General features: G+C 44.2%; 1 protein-coding gene across 7 annotated transcripts in view; it reads left to right on the top strand.

Annotated features, from left to right (window-relative positions):
• The window catches only part of mtmr4 (myotubularin related protein 4), a 140137-nt gene that overhangs the window by 104288 nt on the left and 15707 nt on the right, over positions 1-20142 (top strand). For 6 of the 7 annotated variants that reach the window (XM_046306276.1, XM_046306275.1, XM_046306274.1 and 3 more), the window contains 6 exons: positions 5732-5814; positions 6946-7112; positions 7218-7314; positions 11530-11643; positions 14664-14866; positions 16352-16480. In XM_046306276.1, coding sequence (XP_046162232.1) covers positions 5732-5814; positions 6946-7112; positions 7218-7314; positions 11530-11643; positions 14664-14866; positions 16352-16480 — 793 coding nt within the window. Of the gene's footprint in view, positions 1-4515; positions 4589-5731; positions 5815-6945; positions 7113-7217; positions 7315-11529; positions 11644-14663; positions 14867-16351; positions 16481-20142 lie in introns of those variants that run through there. The other variant, XM_046306280.1, reaches the window with a different exon arrangement.

The following is a 20142-nucleotide window of genomic DNA, read 5'->3' as shown; positions in this document are numbered from 1 at the left end:
TGAGGCTGGTAACTAATGAACGTATCCTCTGCAGCAGAGGTAACTCTGGGTCTTCCTTTCCTGTGGCGGTCCTCATGAGAGCCAGTTTCATCATAGCGCTTGATGTATTTTGCGACTGCACTTGAAGAAATGTTCAAAGTTCTTGAAATGTTCCGCATTGACTGACCTTCCTGTCTTAAAGTATTGATGGACTGTCATTTATCTTTGCTTATTTGAGCTGTTCTTGCCATAAAATGTGCTTGGTCTTTTACCAAATAGGGCTATCTTCTGTATACCACCCCTACCTAGTCACAACATAACTGATTGCCTCAAATGTATTAAGAAGGAAAGAAATTCCACACATGAACTTTTAACAAGCAACACCTGTTAATTGAAATGAATTCCAGGTGACTACCTCATGAAGCTGGTTGAAATAATGCCAAGAGAGTGCAAAGCCGTCATCAAGGCAAAGGGTGGCTTCTTTAATGAATCTCAAATATAAAATATATTTTCATTTGTTTAACACTTTTTTGGCTACTATATGATTCCATATGTGCTATTTCATAGTTTCGATGTCTTCACTATTATTCTAAAATGTAGAAAATAGTAAAAATAAATACAAACCCTGGAATGAGTAGGTGTGTCCAAACTTTTGACTGGTACTGTAATTAGCTATACAGCCTGATAATAGCATTGATGATGTAGACCTAAATCATCATGTTTTTTGTGCAACAGTATCTTCTAAATCAAAGAGGAATACACAAAGCATGAATATGTTAGTTACATGAAGTAGCTAAGAGAAAACATTCAATGTAGCCAAAATTATAGGGTCCCCAAGTAAACACTTATCAACACTTTGGTTCCTACCCTGTCACAATAATTCCTTCCTGGGGTTTTCATTTGTCATCATCTATTGTCCTCAAAGTGCCCACTATTATATTCTAACTATGGAATTAGAATAATCATTTTTACAGTTCACCCAAGTGTTTTGTAGAATGTATGCACACATGACTGTAAGTCGCTTTGGATAAAAGCGTCAAATGGAATATATATATATATATATATATATATATATATATATATATATATATATATATATATATATATATATATATATATATATATATATATATATATATATATATTGCAAATCAATCAAATACAATTACAACATTTGGTTAAAATAAGGTCTAGATTCTTTGCCTATATTGTGCAGCCCTACGTGGCAGTGTGGAAATGGTCTAAAATTAGTGCAGGAAATGCAGAAATTGAAGAAAATGCGGAAAATTATTTTGGGGTGAATTGAACAGTATAAAACAATCAGAATGGAGAAAAACCCATTGAAATCACTTAGAATGTATGTGTTGCCACCCTAAGGTCACGCACTACTCATACATTTTTGCCATATCGCTAGGTAGCCTAGTGGTTAGAGTGTTAGTAACTGAAAGGTTGTAAGATGGAATCCCCGAGCTGACAAGGTAAAAATCTGTCGTTCTGCCCCTGAATGAGGCAGTTAACCCACTGTTCCTAGGCCGTCATTGAAAATAAGAATTTGTTCTTAACTGACTTGCCTAGTTAAATAAAGGTTCAATTTTAAAATAGCTGCTCTGACAGCCTGGTTAAATCAGATTGAATGCTGCAGTGTAATGTACATAAATCAGTTTGGTTGCCAGGCTAATTGCTATACTGTCTATATATCTGTAGATCTGTACACAGAACTGAGAGGTAGGTAATGTGAGGAACAGAACCCTGCCTGAAAGGAGAGGCTCTGCTGGTTAGATTCATTACACTGTCTGTAGATCTGTGCACAGAACTGAGAGGTAGGTAATGTGAGGAACAGAACCCTGCCTGAAAGGAGAGGCTCTGCTGGTTAGATTCATTACACTGTCTGTAGATCTGTGCACAGAACTGAGAGGTAGGTAATGTGAGGAACAGAACCCTGCCTGAAAGGAGAGGCTCTGCTGGTTAGATTCATTACACTGTCTATAGATCTGTAGATCTGTACACAGAACTGAGAGGTAAGTAATGTGAGGAACGGAACCCTGCCTGAAAGGAGAGGCACTGCTGGTTAGATTCATTACAGGCCATATAATACATTTTAGACAGAATGTCCTGCTGCTTACAAGCCAAGGCTGGTAGCACTTCAAATGATGTGATTGAGATGCAGAGCCATTCTCAGGACCTGATGCCTGGTCCCCTCCTCACACCCACTGAGTTGGCAGTGTGTCAGGCACCACAGGAGTGGTGCAGTGAGCGGTGGCTATGATCTCACCACCAGCCAGGACTGTTTTACGTGACCTCTGGAGTTTCAGGGAGCCGGCCCAGCACTTACTTAAAGTTGCACGTGCACACACCAGACACACAGGCACACTCACGCATGTACACACACACACACACACACACACACACACACACACACACACACACACACACACACACACACACACACACACACACACACACACACACACACACACACACACACACACACACACACACACACACACACACACACACACACACACACACACACACACACACACACACACACACATTTGTCTTGGCATCCAGTGGCCCCTCCTACTGACGCCAGAACCTGCTGTAATACAAACAGCCTGATTGTTTGCATTCACTGGCCTTAGAGTAAGATTCCACCTACTCCTTTAGTCTCGAACCTCAACCCTAGGCAACAGTGACTAGGGTTTGGTTTCAGTGATGGACTCTTTTGGCATAGAGGATCGATGTCACTGACTATTTCGATAAGGGAGAAAAAGAAAGAAAAATCACGGGGCAGACATGTGAGAATGTCGCGATTCAAATCCTTTTTTATTCAAGCAGATAAAGTAGTGAAGGAGGCAGTGACGTAGTTCCTCTATGCCAAATGAGTCCGTCATTGAAACTAGACCCTAGTCACTGACCACGTTTACATGAGCACAGTATTCCTGATATTCCTGATACAAGACCATCGTCTGACCATCGCTTAATGAGAGGTCTGGTTAGCAGATATCACTGAAATGTGTCATTCTAATGGTCTTAAGCTGTTTTCAAGCACCTTTGATATCCGCTTACGAGTATCCATGTAACCATGAATAAACAGAAAATCCTCATTTAAGTTCATATGGGTTAAATGGAAACAGTAACTGAAATAAGGACACTGACTGTAGGCCTGTAACCTTCTACATGTAGAGTAAAATAATATCAACTCCAGGGGATTTATGCATTTCTTGCAGTAAAATTATACAACAAATGTTTATTTGGTCTCGGGAACAGGAGTGGAGAAATATGATTTCTTTCTTTCAGCATCTCTTGACGAAAATGTCAATGTGTGTGTAATGTGTTATCTCTGGCACTGTTAAACAAGTAGACAGTATTTCAACCACATAAAATATGCAACCAATATGAACTGAAGTCATATCAGAAACGTGTTTCATCGTTTTCTCAGCTTTTCGTTTCCTTAAAACCTGTCAAACCGATGACATTTGGACATTTTGCACAGGACCAATCTTTCCACCGTTTTTAGTAATTCCGTTTTCTCCCTGATCCCTATACGAAACAGACTTACACGACTGATCCCTATACGAGCAGACTGATCCCTATACGAAACTAACTTTACCGGTGTTAACTAGATTACTAGTGCATTCATTCTATCGATGTAAGACATTCTGGTGAGCACTACTTTATAGTCTTCTGGGGCAGTTATGACAGAAGAGAAGCAACATGTATCTAACTATAGTTGACAAACAAATGGCCTACCAAATGTCGGAAAAAGCATGTCTAAATTATTGGTGAAATTAGCCAGTAGGCTATATGGACCAGTACGGAGTATCAGTAAAATAAATTGTTATGTAATTATGGTGGATCAAATTGCGCAGATTCTTAATTTTTTGTTTGAATATCAGATGAGAACATCATCACACAACACCTATGATATGCGAAACTGAGCCTGCGCAGAACGCGAAAAACAACGGTCAACGGGATAAGATGTTTACATGCCACAGTATCCCGTCGAAGATCAGCATATCATAGGCATCTTATCCGAGTTTCTCATAACCGGGATACAAGCTTTTTCGTGTTGTTGTAAACGGGACATGATGTGACAGTATCCCGAATATTGGTGTGCATGTAAACAAGGTCAATGTGTTGCCTAGGGTCGGGTTTTAGAGACAAACTCCTTTCCTCCTCCTCCCCCATCCCAGAACTCCAGTCATCTAACAGAGCACCTGCAGTAAGACCACTTTTTTTTCTAAACATACAGACATCTGCACTGTTAGTTTGTTACATTTTCATATCCTTTCCCCTTCTATTTCCTTCTCTCATACTTTCCTTTTCAAGCTTGGTTGTGGTCGGCAAAAGTCGCTCTTTCTGCCGTGCTAATTTGTGTTCTCTGCTTGATTTTCATTATCTTCCACCTTTAGCTTTTCTTTTTATGCATTACCTATCAGTAACTTTGTTTTGTTGTTTTTCTTCAGTTGAATAGTTTTTCCATTCCCTCTGTCCCCTGTCTTGTTATCACCCCCCTCCTCCTTCCTGCTCTCTGCTCCCTCCCTGGTCCTGGTGTCTGTCTGTCACTTTGTTGCAGACCTGTCAAGGTGTGGACAATCATATTTCTGTGAGTACCTTGTGTCAACAGCAACCCTCAGCTTCCCCACTCCTCCCTCCCACAGTCTAGACTAGAGCGCTCTATCATTCAACCTCTGGTTCAGGCTGACTACTCCTGGGTTGTTGTGCCCTCCGGGCAGACAAAATGTCATTTCATTTGAAATTGGAAGCAATCTAAAAACTGTTTTATTCATTTTCTGATTCAGAATCTCCTCAACATTGAATATAATTGAATGCACTTAGCAAGGCAAGAGCCCAAGCAGTTCTGTTTTGCTTCAGATTTTGTAGCACCACTTTGTGCCGAAGTCTGTCTGAACTGTGGCAGCATGAATTGGTTGTTCCTTACCGAGTTAGATGACCCAGGCCCCCTGCCGGTCAGTGTAGGTGCTGATTGGCCTGCCCCAATCAAAGGTCAAGCCTCATTGGGTAATTTTATAACTGTTGAGTTCAGAGTGACCTCATTAACACCCCTGACCTGTGGACCAATAATAGAGCTAGAGCAGTGGTACGGAACACTACAGGCTCAGCATGATAGAATGACTGAGTGGAGAGTCTAGAATAGATTGCACTGCTGCTGAGTCCAGAGCTTGGCCTGTGGTAATGACTCGTTGGTTTAAAATGGTGGTTGCATAATGGTTGTTGTTTGTATGAATGAGACTTAGTGTGTGAGAATTTACTGTGGCAACTATGAAAAGTGTAAATACACTTAAGATATAAACGTTATAGTTCATGGAAGGTGCATTGACAATGTAATAGCATGCAACGTGATGATTTTATAAGGAAATGCAAATGATGCTGTCGTGAATTAGATATTGGTCTGGCAATAGAGGCATTGGTATGGTGTCTGTTTTAGGCCTATACCTAATAGAGGCTTGCGTGAATTTACATAACCCATGGGTAAGACCACCACAAATATCATCTTCCAATCCCCTCTGCTGTGTGAAAAATGTATTGTTACCTCACCGTGCCTTGCTGTCTACCTTACAGTAGGTACATTAACTAGCCATGGCGAGCCTAGATGACTAGGCACTTCATTAAATGTGTTGTGTTCAGTGAGGTGTCCTGTGTAAAGTGGTGCCCCCATTATTAGAGGTGTTGTGTCTACCCTGGTGTCTTGTGTAATGTGGTGTCCTCTCTCTGTCTCCCCGTACAGGTGCCTCTGAGGCTCATAGAGAGTGTGGAGAGCAGGGACATGTTCCAACTGCACATCATCTGCAAGGACTCCAAAGTAGTCAGGTAAAGAGAAAATTCCTACTTTATATCTACGGTACCTACACTGGCTTGTGACAAACAACTATCATTAGGACATTGATAAATGGATATCTTGTGCTCCATGAATCTTTTTTTTTTTTTTTACATGATCAAAAATAGGACTTGTTTTCATAAGTCTTTTTTAATTTTTATTAAATTTGATTGACTTGAAGCACAACATAATTTTTTTTTGACACAATGTATAGGCTTCGTTCGTAGTGGTCTTTTTTGATAGGCCTATGCCACAATATTTCTTCTGATGGGAAAACTAGATCCTTTGTTATTGCAGAGGTTGAAAAAGAGATGTCATGTCGTTGGCTTAAGAACATTTTTGTCTCAAAACCACTTAAGATCCTTTTTTTCTAAGGCCGTGACTACGAATAAAGAGTTTTCGCCCATGTCCTGCCCGCCCCTCTGGAAACCTCTTTCTCAAAGCTAAGAATCCGAATCCGCATCTGCGCATGTGTTATTTTACACACACATAGCTGCTGCTCACAATCCCCCTCCCTTCACGTTTCACTCTTAACTCACTCTCTTCTGAAAAGACTGGAACTTCAAGGAATCAAAGCCAGTCTATGCACTGCAGCCCACTTCTGTCCTATAAAACTGTAGTGTTGCTGGCTCACTGTGACAGCCTGTCTGGTGTCCTCCTCACAGAGATGCAGACATCAGAAGTGTTCCCACCTCTTTGATTATGATGGCTTTATATCCTGCCTGAGGAGCAGATGTGATGTGGCACGGCCCAGGGAAACACTCAGAGCACTCATGAGAATATAGAATCATAGAAAAATCTCCATGTTGGAGAGAACTCATTATTACCCGTTTGTTAACTACTGTAAGAGAGAATATATACAGTAACTGAATACATACAGAAACTGTATACCACCCTCACATTCTGTCCCAATCAAGATGAACGTGTCGGACAATGTATGATAATGTAGGCATAGCCCATGGTTGTGTTTTATCTTTTGGTCCTTGAACATGTTTTGCCTAAGAATGATAATAGATCATGTACACAAACCATAATAATATAGTGAAAGCATGATAATGGTGTTGAGGTTGGTGGCCATCCTCTGATTTTCCATCCGATGTGTTTGTGTTTTGCTATCTACTCAGATGCCATTTCTCAACATTCAAGCAGTGCCAGGAGTGGCTGAAGCGTTTGAACCGGGCCGTAGCCCACCCTGGCAGGCTGGAGGATTTGTTTGCCTTGGCGTACCACGCCTGGTGTCTGGGGGGCAGCGCAGACGATGAGGACCAGCACCTACACCTCTGTAGACCAGGTTAGTGTCACACATGTACACACACATGCACACACACACGCAGATTTAAACCCTGAGGCCTCATTATTGTTGCTTTACCTCTCTTCCCTCCTTCTCTCTGTGTAGGTGATCATGTCCGTCAGAGGCAGGAGATAGAGGTGAGGAGGATGGGCTACGACATGCAAAACGCCTGGAGAGTGTCCGACATCAACCTCAACTACAAGTATGATACCCACAAACACACGTACACATGGCCCCCCCAGTCTCACACATACACACGGCCCCCCAGTCTCACATGTACACACGGGCCCCCCAGTCTCACACGTACACACGCCCCCCCCAGTCTCACACGTACACACGGGCCCCCAGTCTCACACGTACACACGCCCCCCCCCCCAGTCTCACACGTACACATGGGCCCCCAGTCTCACACGTACACACGGACCACCCAGTCTCGCACATACACACGGCCCCCCAGTCTCACATGTACACACGGACCCCCAGTCTCACACGTACACACGCCCCCCCAGTCTCACACGTACACACGGCCCCCTCAGTCTCACACGTACACACGGCCCCCCAGTCTCACACGTACACACGGACCCCCAGTCTCACACGTACACACGGCCCCTCCAGTCTCACACGTACACACAGACCCCCAGTCTCACACGTACACACGGACCCCCAGTCTCACACGTACACACGGACCCCCAGTGACCCCCAGTCTCAACACAGAGCGGGAAGATTGATGATCAAACAACTGCCTCATCAAGCCAACACACACACCGTAGCTAGATAGCCCACTCTCTCCTAAGCAGGTACGTCTAACATCTGTGCTGTTAAATAGTCCCAGACTCGTTTGCGGAGCAGACTGGGTGGGGAGAGTGACTCAGCATTTCAAATAGCATTTTCTTCGCCAGTCAGTGTTTAAACTCTCTCTCTCTCTCTCTCTCTCTCTCTCTCTCTCTCTCTCTCTCTCTCTCTCTCTCTCTCTCTCTCTCTCTCTCTCTCTCTCTCTCTCTCTCTCTGTTGCTGCTCGGCTCTTGATAATCTGTGTGACAGGTCTATGGGGGAGGGAGAGGGGATATGAGGGAGGGAGGGAGTGGGGAGAGACGGGGCGAGAGAGAGAGACAGGGATTAGGCGGAGGGGTAGAGTAAGAGTCGCTGTCATCCCTGTGACAGACTGAGCTCTCTCTCCCTCTCTCTGAAGGACAGCTGCGCAGTGGGGCCCGGGGAAGGGGGGGCTTCCATCTGTCTGTTCTTCTCCTCTGTCTGACACTCACCAGTCACGTCGCACACACATCGCACACACACATTTCTGTGCATGTCTGACATACATGCAAATCATACACACCTTTCTGTACACCCATCTCTACACTTACACACGCAGACATATTTAACATAACTTTCACAATTCCACTCACACAGACTTGAAAAGACATTAAAAGGTGTTTGAGGCCTGTGTGTGTCCTCTACTGGGTAGGTAAATAAGTAAATTAATCTGCGGTATGCTCTGAGAGCCACAGTGTCATGCTCTCTCTGTCTTGTTCTCTCTCTCTCTCTCTCTCTCTCTCTCTCTCTCTCTCTCTCTCTCTCTCTCTCTCTCTCTCTCTCTCTCTCTCTCTCTCTCTCTCTCTCTGTCTGTCTGCTCTGAGTGTCCTGCTGGGGGGGACAGTCACACTGGAGAAACAGGTCATTTAAGCAGGCCAGAACCTGCTGGGGAGCACAACACACACACTCATATCTACCTGGAGCAGACAGTAGAGCGCGACTGCAGGCTAGGCTAGGCTAGGCAGAGAGAGACAGAGAGACAGAGAGAGAGAAGGGCCAAGGAGGGCCTACAGCAGCACCTAGATCTTCTGCACATATTCTGTCAGACCTGGGCCCTGACAGTAAATCTCAGTAAGACCAAAATAATGGTGTTCCAAAAAAGGTCCAGTCACCAGGACCACAAATACAAATTCCATCTAGACACTGTTACCCTAGAGCACACAAAAAACTATACATACCTTGGCCTAAACATCAGCGCCACAGGTAACTTCCACAAAGCTGTGAATGATCTGAGAGACAAGGCAAGAAGGGCATTCTCTGCCATCAAACGGAACATAAATTTCAACATACCAATTAGGATCTGGCTAAAAATACTTGAATCTGTCATGCAGGTGAAAGAGGACCCAAAAGCGACTTGGCGAAAACAGAGTCTTTAATCCAGTAAAGTTAATACAAACAAAAAACACAACTTTCACTCGAAATGACGAGGATAAACTGGAGACTCGATCTTGAACAGCAGGTGAACAGCAGGTTGCCTCGGGAAGGCACTTGAACCAGACAGACTCAGACACCTGCTCACCACGCAGCATCTGAGGAAAACACGACACGACAGGGCGATACACAAACACAGCACGGTGAATTCTAGACAAGGAACCGACAGGACAGGAACGGAACACAAAGGAAGAAATAGGGACTCTAATCAGGGGAAAGGATCGGGAACAGGTGTGGGAAGACTAAATGATTGATTAGGGGAATAGGAACAGCTGGGAGCAGGAACGGAACGATAGAGAGAAGAGAGAGCGAGAGAGTGAGAGAGGGAGGGGGAGAGAGAGAGGGATAGAAAGAGGGAAAGAACCTAATAAGACCAGCAGAGGGAAACGAATAGAATGGGAAGCACAGGGACAAGACAAGATAATAAATGACAAAACATGACAGAATCAGTCATAGAGCCCATTGCCCTTTATGGTTGTGAGGTGTGGGGTCCGCTCACCAATCAAGACTTCACAAAATGGGATAAACACCAAATCGAGACTCTGCATGCAGAATTCTGCAAAAATATCCTCTGTGTACAACGTAGAACACCAAACAATGCATGCAGAGCAGAATTAGGCCGATACCCACTAATTATCAAAATCCAGAAAAGAGACGTTAAATTCTACAACCATCTAAAAGGAAGCGATTCCCAAACCTTCCATAACAAAGCCATCACCTACAGAGAAATGAACATGGAGAAGAGTCCCCTAAGCAAGCTGGAGCCCCAGGACAGCAACACAATTAGACCCAACCAAATCATGAGAAAACAAAAAAGATAATTACTAGACACTTGACACTTGCTTGATTACTTGACAAAAAACAGAGCAAACTAGAATGCTATTTGGCCCTAAACATAGAGTACACAGCGGCAGAATACCTGACAACTGTGACTGACCCGAACTTAAGGAAAGCTTTGACTATGTACAGACTCAGTGAGCATAGCCTTGCTATTGAGAAAGGCCGCCGTAGGCAGACATGGCTCTCAAGAGAAGACAGGCTAAGTGCACACTGCCCACAAAATGAGGTGGAAACTGAGCTGCACTTCCTAACCTCCTGCCCAATGTATGACCATATTAGAGAGACATATTTCTCTCAGATTACACAGATCCACAAAGAATTCGAAAACAAATCCAATTTTGATAGACTCCCATATCTACTGGGTGAAATTCCACAGTGTGCCATCACAGCAGCAAGATTTGTGACCTGTTGCCACGAGAAAAGGGCAACCAGTGAAGAACAAACACCATTGTAAATACAACCCATATTTCTGCGTATTTATTTTATCTTGTGTACTTTAACCATTTGTATATTGTTAAAACACTGTAAAAAAAGATATATATATAATATGACATTTGTAATGTCTTTTTTGTTTTGGAACATCTGTTCCAAAACTATTTTTATTGTTTATTTCACTTTTGTATATTATCTACCTCACTTGCTTTGGCAATGTTAACACATGTTTCCTATGCCAATTAAGCCCCTTGAATTGAAAGAGAAAGAAAGAAAGAAAGAAAGAGAGAAAGAAAGAGAGAAAGAAAGAGAGAGAGAGAGAGAGAGAGAGAGAGAGAGAGAGAGAGAGAGAGAGAGAGAGAGAGAGAGAGAGAGAGAGAGAGAGAGAGAGAGAGAGAGAGAGAGAGAGAGAGAGAAAAAAAAAATGTGCAAACTAGAGGAGATGGTGTAAGTGCTGGGGGGTCGGAATAGATGATAGGAAGATTTAATAGGGGATAAAGAGCTAGAGACAGCGGGCCACTGAATATCTCTTTTACGACAGGGCTTGGAGTTGTCAATCTCACTTTGGATATTTTATCTGAGAAATAAAAGCCCTCTCTCACTAATATTCACCTAAATAGTTGCCAACAGTCTTGATGCACTATGTTGATAATTACCCTGCTTTGCTGTGCATTTTAGTCAGTGGTAAGTTAAGTACATTCTCCCTTGCCTATATGTATAAATCTACAGTCTACTGTATTGCTTAGTGCAAATGTAATGGAGGTGATTTGGTTAACTATACTTGCTTGATCAGTAACCTTGCCTGAGAGCTGAAGACTTGTTCGATGCCTAGAGTTTAAATCAAGGGGTCTGACTTCATAATCTGTATAACCCTAACCTGTCCCCTCATCTTCTCACCTGCAAGGTTGTGCTCCAGCTACCCCCAGAAGCTGATGGTGCCAGTGTGGATCACAGACAAGGAGCTGGAGAGTGTCGGCTCCTTCAGGTCCTCCAAGAGGATCCCTGTGGTGGTCTACAGGTACACACAGGACACACACCAAAACATACACACACACATCATACACACAAACACATCATACACACACACACCATAACGTACACACCATACACACACACACACACACATACACACACACACACACACACACACACACACACACACACACACACACACACACACACACACACACACACACACACACACACACACACACACACACACACACACACACACACACACACACACACACACACACACACACACACACACCATAATGTACACACACATCATACACACACACCATAATGTACACACACACATCATACCATACACACACACCATGATGTACACACATCATACCAAACACACATCATACACACACCATAACGTACACACACTCATTACACACACACACAATAACGTACACACACACACCATAATGTACACACACACACCATAATGTACACACACATCATAACATACACACACACCATAATGAACACACACACACATCATACCATACACACACACCATAACGTACACACACATCATACCATACACACACACCATAACGTACACACACATCATACCATACACCCACACACCATAACGTACACACACACACACACACATACATCATACCATACACACACATCCGCCATACTACACACAAACACGTTGTAAATGTTATTCAATTAGCAGACGCTCTTATCCAGAGCGACTTGCAGTTAATGTGTTCATCTTAAAGGATCGTTTTTGTTCTATTGATGTGCAAGAAGACAGAAATACAGCTGGTATGAGTTTTGCATCATATGTTTAGGTAACTAGGTGAGGCAACCACATCACAGACATAGTAAGTAAAAGAAAAATCTCAAAAGAGCAGCTATCAGCAAAGTCAGAGCTAGTAAGAATAGACAAGCGATTGTTCTTGCAAGAAATGCAAGGGGCTCCTGAGTGGCTCAGGGGTCTATGGCTGTATCCAGGCTAAGGCTGTATCCAGGCTGTCTAAGGCTGAATCCAGGCTGTATCACAATCGGCTGTGATTAGGAGTCCCATAGGGAAGTGCATAATTGGCCCAACGTCTTCTGGGTTTGGCTGGTGTAGGCCATCATTGTAAATAAGAATTTGTTATTAACTGACTTGCTTGGTTAAATAAATACAAGTGTTTATTTTGTATTTGTTTTCTGGGGAGGGCTACTTTGTAAAACGTTTTTCAGGCTTCTTTGTAAGATTGGTAGGCACTCAGCTGTCCTGATGTTAGGGGGAAGCTTGTTCCACTATTTGGGTGCCAGGACAGAAATGAGCTTAGACTGGGATGAGCAGAAGCCAGCCCCTCATAGTGGCGGGAGGGCCAAGAGATGAGCTTAGACTTGGATGAGCGGGAGCCAGCCCCTCATAGTGGCGGGAGGGCCAAGAGATGAGCTTAGACTGGGATGAACGGGAGCCAGCCCCTCATAGTGGCGGGAGGGCCAAGAGATGAGCTTAGACTGGGATGAGCGGGAGCCAGCCCCTCATAGTGGCGGGAGGGCCAAGAGATGAGCTTAGACTGGGATGAGCGGGAGCCAGCCCCTCATAGTGGCGGGAGGGCCAAGAGATGAGCTTAGACTGGGATGAGCGGGAGCCAGCCCCTCATAGTGGCGGGAGGGCCAAGAGATGAGCTTAGACTGGGATGAGCGGGAGCCAGCCCCTCATAGTGGCGGGAGGGCCAAGAGATGAGCTTAGACTGGGATGAGCGGGAGCCAGCCCCTCATAATGGCGGGAGGGCCAAGAGATGAGCTTAGACTGGGATGAGCGGGAGCCAGCCCCTCATAGTGGCGGGAGGGCCAAGAGATGAGCTTAGACTGGGATGAGCGGGAGCCAGCCCCTCATAGTGGCGGGAGGGCCAAGAGATGAGCTTAGACTGGGATGAACGGGAGCCAGCCCCTCATAGTGGCGGGAGGGCCAAGAGATGAGCTTAGACTGGGATGAACGGGAGCCAGCCCCTCATAGTGGCGGGAGGGCCAAGAGATGAGCTTAGACTGGGATGAGCGGGAGCCAGCCCCTCATAGTGGCGGGAGGGCCAAGAGATGAGCTTAGACTGGGATGAGCGGGAGCCAGCCCCTCATAGTGGCGGGAGGGCCAAGAGATGAGCTTAGACTGGGATGAGCGGGAGCCAGCCCCTCATAGTGGCGGGAGGGCCAAGAGATGAGCTTAGACTGGGATGAGCGGGAGCCAGCCCCTCATAGTGGTGGGAGGGCCAAGAGATGAGAGGTGGCAGAACGGAGTGCTCAGGTTGGGGTGTAGGGTTTCTACATAGACTAGAGGTATGGAGGGGCAGTTTCCCTTGCTGCTATGTAGGCAAGCAGCAGGGTCTTGAAATGAATGTGAGCTTCGATTGTGAGCTAGAGAAGTGTGCGAAAGTTCAGGGTGACATGGGAGAACTTGAGATGGTTGAGAACCAGGCGGGCTGCGGTGTTGTGGGGGAGTTGCAGGGCTTTGATGGCTGAAGCGGGTAAGCTTGCAGTAGTCCAGACGGGAGAGGTCAATTGCCTGGACCTGTACCATTTCCGGTGTGAGGAAGGGGGTCGTACTCGACTGATGTTGTAGAGCATGATTGTAGAGCTCAAAGAACGACAGGGTGTGTCCAGGATTATGCCCAGGTTCTTTGCACTCCATAGGTTTGGGAAACCGTAGAGTTGTCAACCGTGATAGAAAGCTTTTGGAGCGGGAAGTCCTTCCTTGGGAGGAAGGGCTGTTCCATCTTGTCCGTCTTGTAGAGTTTGAGGTGAGGGGCCAACATCCAAGCTGAGATGTCAGCCAGGCACGCAGAGATACGTGTTGCCACCTGGATGTCAAAAGGGGGGAAGGCAGATAGGAGGAAGAAAAAACTGAAGAAAACACACACACACACTGACACATTTCAAATATCCTCAACCATTCCACACCTAAGTAGCAACACATTCCAAACAATGATAATTTGACTGTTGACCTGCTCTGGTTTTTTATTGTATGTCTACTTATGATTGGTCCCCGCTCTCTCTCCTGTGACGTCCCACCAGGCACCAGAGGAACGGGGCAGTGATCGCCCGTTGCAGCCAGCCTGAGATCAGCTGGTGGGGCTGGAGAAACACAGAGGATGAATACTTGGTCACCTCCATCGCCAAGGCCTGTCTGATGGACCCAGGGGCCAGGGTCACCTGTGGGGCCGCAGCCTGCAGCCGGCCCCGAGGGGAAGGCCCAGACAGCTCCGATGGCGACTTTGGTAAGGCTGACAGATCTTTATTATTTGACCTTTACGATACCTGATAAGTTGCCTGAGAGAGAGAACACATTATCCTACATTCTCATATGAAAGAATCTCACAGCGCTTGCTTTAGCAGTTCTTTCCAGTCTTTTGAAACCAGTAGGAATGATAACTTGTTTATGGATAACTGTAGCCATTTCAGCTCATTCAGTTTGCACTGTCCCAAAAACAACCCCAATTAGATTGATGAGAACTAGCTATGAAGACATAAGTGGCTGGGAATATGCCATTCTCAATTAATACATTCACATTGGCGTGCAATTATGTCTGGTTCATACACACACACACACACACACAAACACACACACACACGCACACCACGCCCACATACATTGTGGCTGGACAAAGGATAAATTGTCGCCAGTCAAGACCGGATGTGTATGGGCAAAATCGCTGTGGCTCTCTTGTTTGTTACCTTGTTTTCATGTTGGAGGCCAAGAATGTGGGGCCCATTTTGGGAGTGACTGTTCCCTCTCTCTCTTCCATTCACTTTGTGTGTAAATGACTGTGACATGAATGCAGATGGGAGAACAACGGTGGGCTGCACACGGTCTACTACTCTCCAAGTTTCTGTCTCGACTCTTCTAGTTAGACAGCCCCTTAGCTTTGAGCTTGTTGAGTTTCTATACAACACCATTGTTCTAACTCACACAATATTGGCTTCTCTTCACAAAAAATGGACAGCGGGACAGAAGTTGGAACCTGTGAAAGGACTAGCCCTTTTCAGAGAGGGAACTAAAAGGCTAAATGCACCCCGAATCTATTCCCATCACTTTTCTGTGTTGAGGGGGGTAACATGGAGTAATAGAATTGACTTCCTGAATGCCAGGACATTGATTCAGTAGAGTGGGAGAGGGATAGCCTGGTCCCAGATCAGTGTGTCCTCAATTGCCCACTATAGGAGTGAGTCGTGGTAGCTGTTACTGAGCGATGCTGCAGTGGTCATCATCAGGAGGAGATATTGATCGTCTCAAGGGTACGAGCTGAGAGCTGAACCAGCACGATTGTTCATCATGGCCCTGTTCCGAACACTCCTCTCTCTGTTTACCCCCAGTTCATCCCCTGTCGCTCTTGCTCGCTCAGTCTCTCACGCTCTCTCACCCTATTCCATCCCAAAATCTTTCATGCCCTCTACCTGTCCACCTCTTCCCTTTCACTCTCCCTCCATCTCTTAATCTCTACCTTTTCCCTGTCAACATCTCTCGTTCCCTCTCTCCTATGCTCCATCTCTCGTTGTCTGCCTGTCCCCTAAACACACTGCCCTCCGAACTCTCCATCTGTCATTCTCTTTACCTCCCTCCACCTCTCATCTCTCATTCTCTCTACCTGTCCCCTATCTGGGCCATTCCATCTATATGTTTCTCTCCATCCCTCATTCTGCCTCTACCTTTCCCCCACACCACTAAAACTGAAATCTAAATCCTCTCTTTCTCTCTGCCTCAGACTCCTCTCTGACAGGATGTTCAGGCCCTGATGCCAACGCTGCGCCACAGAAGCTTCTCATTCTCGACGCCCGCTCCTATACCGCTGCAGTGGCCAACCGCGCCAAGGGAGGTGGCTGCGAGTGTGAAGGTCAGTACACCAGGCCTGGAATTTAATGATTTTAAGAGGTGCCCTATTCTGCTAGGGCACTAATACCATTAACCTAAATAGCCAATTCAATTGATTGGAAAACCAAAAAATAAGTTTAATTAAATGTACATAAATAATTAGCCTACATGTCAAAGTATAGGTGATAGACTATGCATATTGGCTACAGCCTCTTATGTCCACAAAGATACTGACATGAGGGAGGTGCCAGAAAATGTAGCCAAACTTTGAGACTTAATTACTTACAGTGCCTTCTGAAAGTATTCAGACCCCTTGACTTTTGACACATTCTGTAATGTTACAACTGGAGCTCAACCGAGCCGATACCGATACCAATTATTGGAGGACCAAAAAAAGCAGATACCGAATAAATCGGCCGATTTTTATATATATATATATATATATATATATATATATATATATATATTTTTGTAATAATGACAATTACAACAAAACTGAATGAGTAATGAACACTTTATTTTAACATAAATAAAATATATTTAGTCTCAAATAAATAATGAAACATGCTCAATTTGGTTTAAATAATGCAAAAAAACTGTGTTGGAGAAGAGAGTAAAAGTGCAATCTGTGCCATGTAAAAAAGCTAACGTTTAAGTTCCTTGCTCGGAACATATGAAAGCTGGTGGTTCAATATTCCCAGTTAAGAAGTTTTAGGTTGTAGTTATTTAATGAATTATGACGCGTCGCGATTTCTCTCTATACCATTTGTATTTCATATACCTATTGGATGTTCTTATCGGCACTATAGTATTGCCAGCCTAATCTCAGGAGTTGATAGGCTTGAAGTCATAAACAGCGCTGTGCTTCAAGCATTGAGAAGAGCTGCTGGCAAATGCAGGAAAGTGCGGTTTGAATGAATGCTTACGAGCCTGCTGCTGCCTACCACTGCTCTATCAAATTTTGAATCATAAACTTAATTGTAATATAATAAACACAGAAATACGAGACTTTGGTCATTAATATAGTAAGATCCGGAAACTATCATTTCGAAAACAAAACGTTTATTCTTTCATTGAAATACGGAACAGGCGGCCCAAACTGTTGCATATACCCTGACACAATTTCCCTAGTTAATATTGCCTGCTGACATTAATTTATTTTAACTAAATATGCGGGTTTAAAAAAATATTCTTCTGTGTATTGATTTTAAGAAAGGCATTGATGTTTATGGTTAGGTACATTCGTGCAACGATTGTGCTTTTTTTGCGAATTGCGTTTTTATTAAATCATCCCCCATTTGGCGACGTAGGCTTGATTCGATGATAAATTCCAGGCACCGCATTGATTATATGCAACGCAGGACAAGCTAGTTAAACTAGTAATATCATCAACCATGTGTAGTTAACTAGTGATTATTTGAAGATTGATTGTTTTTTATAAGATAAGTTTAATGCTAGCGAGCAACTTACCTTGGCTCCTTGCTGCACTCGCAGTTTCCTCGTGGAATGCAATGTAATTGGCCAAAAATGCCGATAACCGATTGTTATGAATTAATCGGCCATGCCTAATTAATTGGCCATGCTGATTAACCTTATTCTAAAATGTATGGATTAAAGAAAGTAAAGGTACTCAATCTACACACATTATCCCTTTTGCTGATAAAAAATGTATAAATACATATACATAAGTATTCAGACCCTTTACTCAGTACTTTGTTTAAGCACCTTTGGCAGCGATTACATCCTTGGGTCGTCTACAAGTTTGGCACACCTGTATTTGAGGAGTTTCTCCCAATCTTCTCAGCAGATCCGCTCAAGCTCTGTCAGGTTGGATGTGGCGCGTCGCCGCACAGCTATTTTCAGGTCTCTCCAGAGATGTTCAGTTGCGTTCAAGTCTGGGCTCTGGCTGGAACACTCAAGGACATTCAGAGACTTGTCCCAAAGCCACTCCTGCGTTGTCTTAGCTGTGTGCTTAGGGTCGTTGTCCTGTTGGAAGGTGAACCTTCACCCCTGTCTGAGGTCCTGAGCTCTCTGGAGCAGGTTTTCATCAAGGATCTCTGTACTTTTCTCCGTTCGTCTTTCCCTCGATCCTGACTAGTCTCCCAGTCCCTGCCACTGAAAAACATCCCCACAGCATGATGCTGCCACCAACATGCTTCACCGTAGGGATGGCAGGTTTCTTCCAGACGTTGCGCTTGGCATTCAGGCCAAAGAGTTCAATCTTGGTTTCATCAGACCATAGAATCTTGTTTTTCATGTTCTGAGAGTCTTTAGGTGCCTTTTGGCAAGCTCCAAGCGGGCTGTCATGTGCCTTTTACTGAGGAGTTGCTTCCGCCTGGCCACTCTACCATAAAGGCGTGTTTGGTGGCTGCAGAGATGGTTGTCCTTCTGGAAGGTTCTCCCATCTCCACAGAGGAAGTCTCGAGTCAGAGTGAGCAAAGAACAAGGCCTTTCTCCCTCGATTGCTCAGTTTGGCCGGGCGGCCAGCTCCAGGAAGGGTCTTGGTGCTTCCAAACGTCTTCCATTTAAGAATGGAGGCCACTGTGTTCTTGGTGACCTTCAATGCAGCAGAAATGTTTTGGTACCCTTCCCCAGATCTGTGCCTCGACACAATCCCGTTTCTGAGCTCTATGGACAATTCCTGGTTTTTGCTCTGAAATGCACTGTCAACTGTGGGACCTCATATAGACAGGTGTGTGCCTTTCCAAATCATGTCCAATCTATTGAATTTACCACAGGTGGACTCCAATGAAGTGGTAGAAACATCTCAAACATGATCAATCGAAACAGGATGCACCTGAGTTCAATTTCAAAGGTTGTTTTTCTGGATGTTTTTGTTTGAATACTTATGTAGGGTCTGAATACTTATATAAATAAAGGTATTTCATTTTTAAAATATTTAATACATTTGCAACCATTTAAAAAAAACTGTTTTGGCTTTGTCATTATGGGTTATTGTGTGTAGATTGATGAGGATTATTTTTTTAAAATCAATTTTAGAATAATGCTGTAATGTAACAAAGAGGAAAACGTCAAGGGGTCTGAATTCCGGTACCGTATATTGGCTAAACTCCAGTCGTATTATAACCACCTAGAGTCCCCCCCCAATCTAAGTAACATAATACAAAAATCCCCATCAAAATCCGTCACTTTCAGCTAGAAATATGTTTTTTGAATCTGCCGATGTCGCACTTCCGCATCTGCGGTGAAAGGTGGCAGAACTAGAGCGGCGTTTGTCAGACCATGAGACATCCTGAAAATCCATCTTCTCACAAAAACGTCTGTAGCGTCCGAACAGTTTGATCTACTATTATGACCATTCTATGGAAAGGGGAGACTCTCACGAACATGATGGTGGTCTCTGTGTTGCTCTACAACCCCCCAAAAGTGTCAGGGGACTCGTCTGAAGGTAACCGGTACTGGTAAAAAGAAAAACAAATGAATGCCCAAAAAGAGAGGTTAAATATGTGTGAGAAAAATATATATTTCCTGAGCTTTCTTAGATATAGGACAAACACTTCAAAACCTTATGATTTGGGGGGGGGCTGTATTTTTTTGCCATTTATTAATGTGTTATTCAATGTATTTCACTGGGCTACAGTAGTAAAGGCCAAGTTCAATATTTTATCAAATATTTTTTTGTATTTATTTTTTTGATCCATAGTATGACCATCTTCAAACAAA

Source organism: Oncorhynchus gorbuscha, linkage group LG16, assembly GCF_021184085.1.
Source record: "Oncorhynchus gorbuscha isolate QuinsamMale2020 ecotype Even-year linkage group LG16, OgorEven_v1.0, whole genome shotgun sequence".
Lineage (NCBI taxonomy): Eukaryota > Metazoa > Chordata > Actinopteri > Salmoniformes > Salmonidae > Oncorhynchus > Oncorhynchus gorbuscha.
This window is presented reverse-complemented; position numbering and strand designations above follow the sequence as displayed.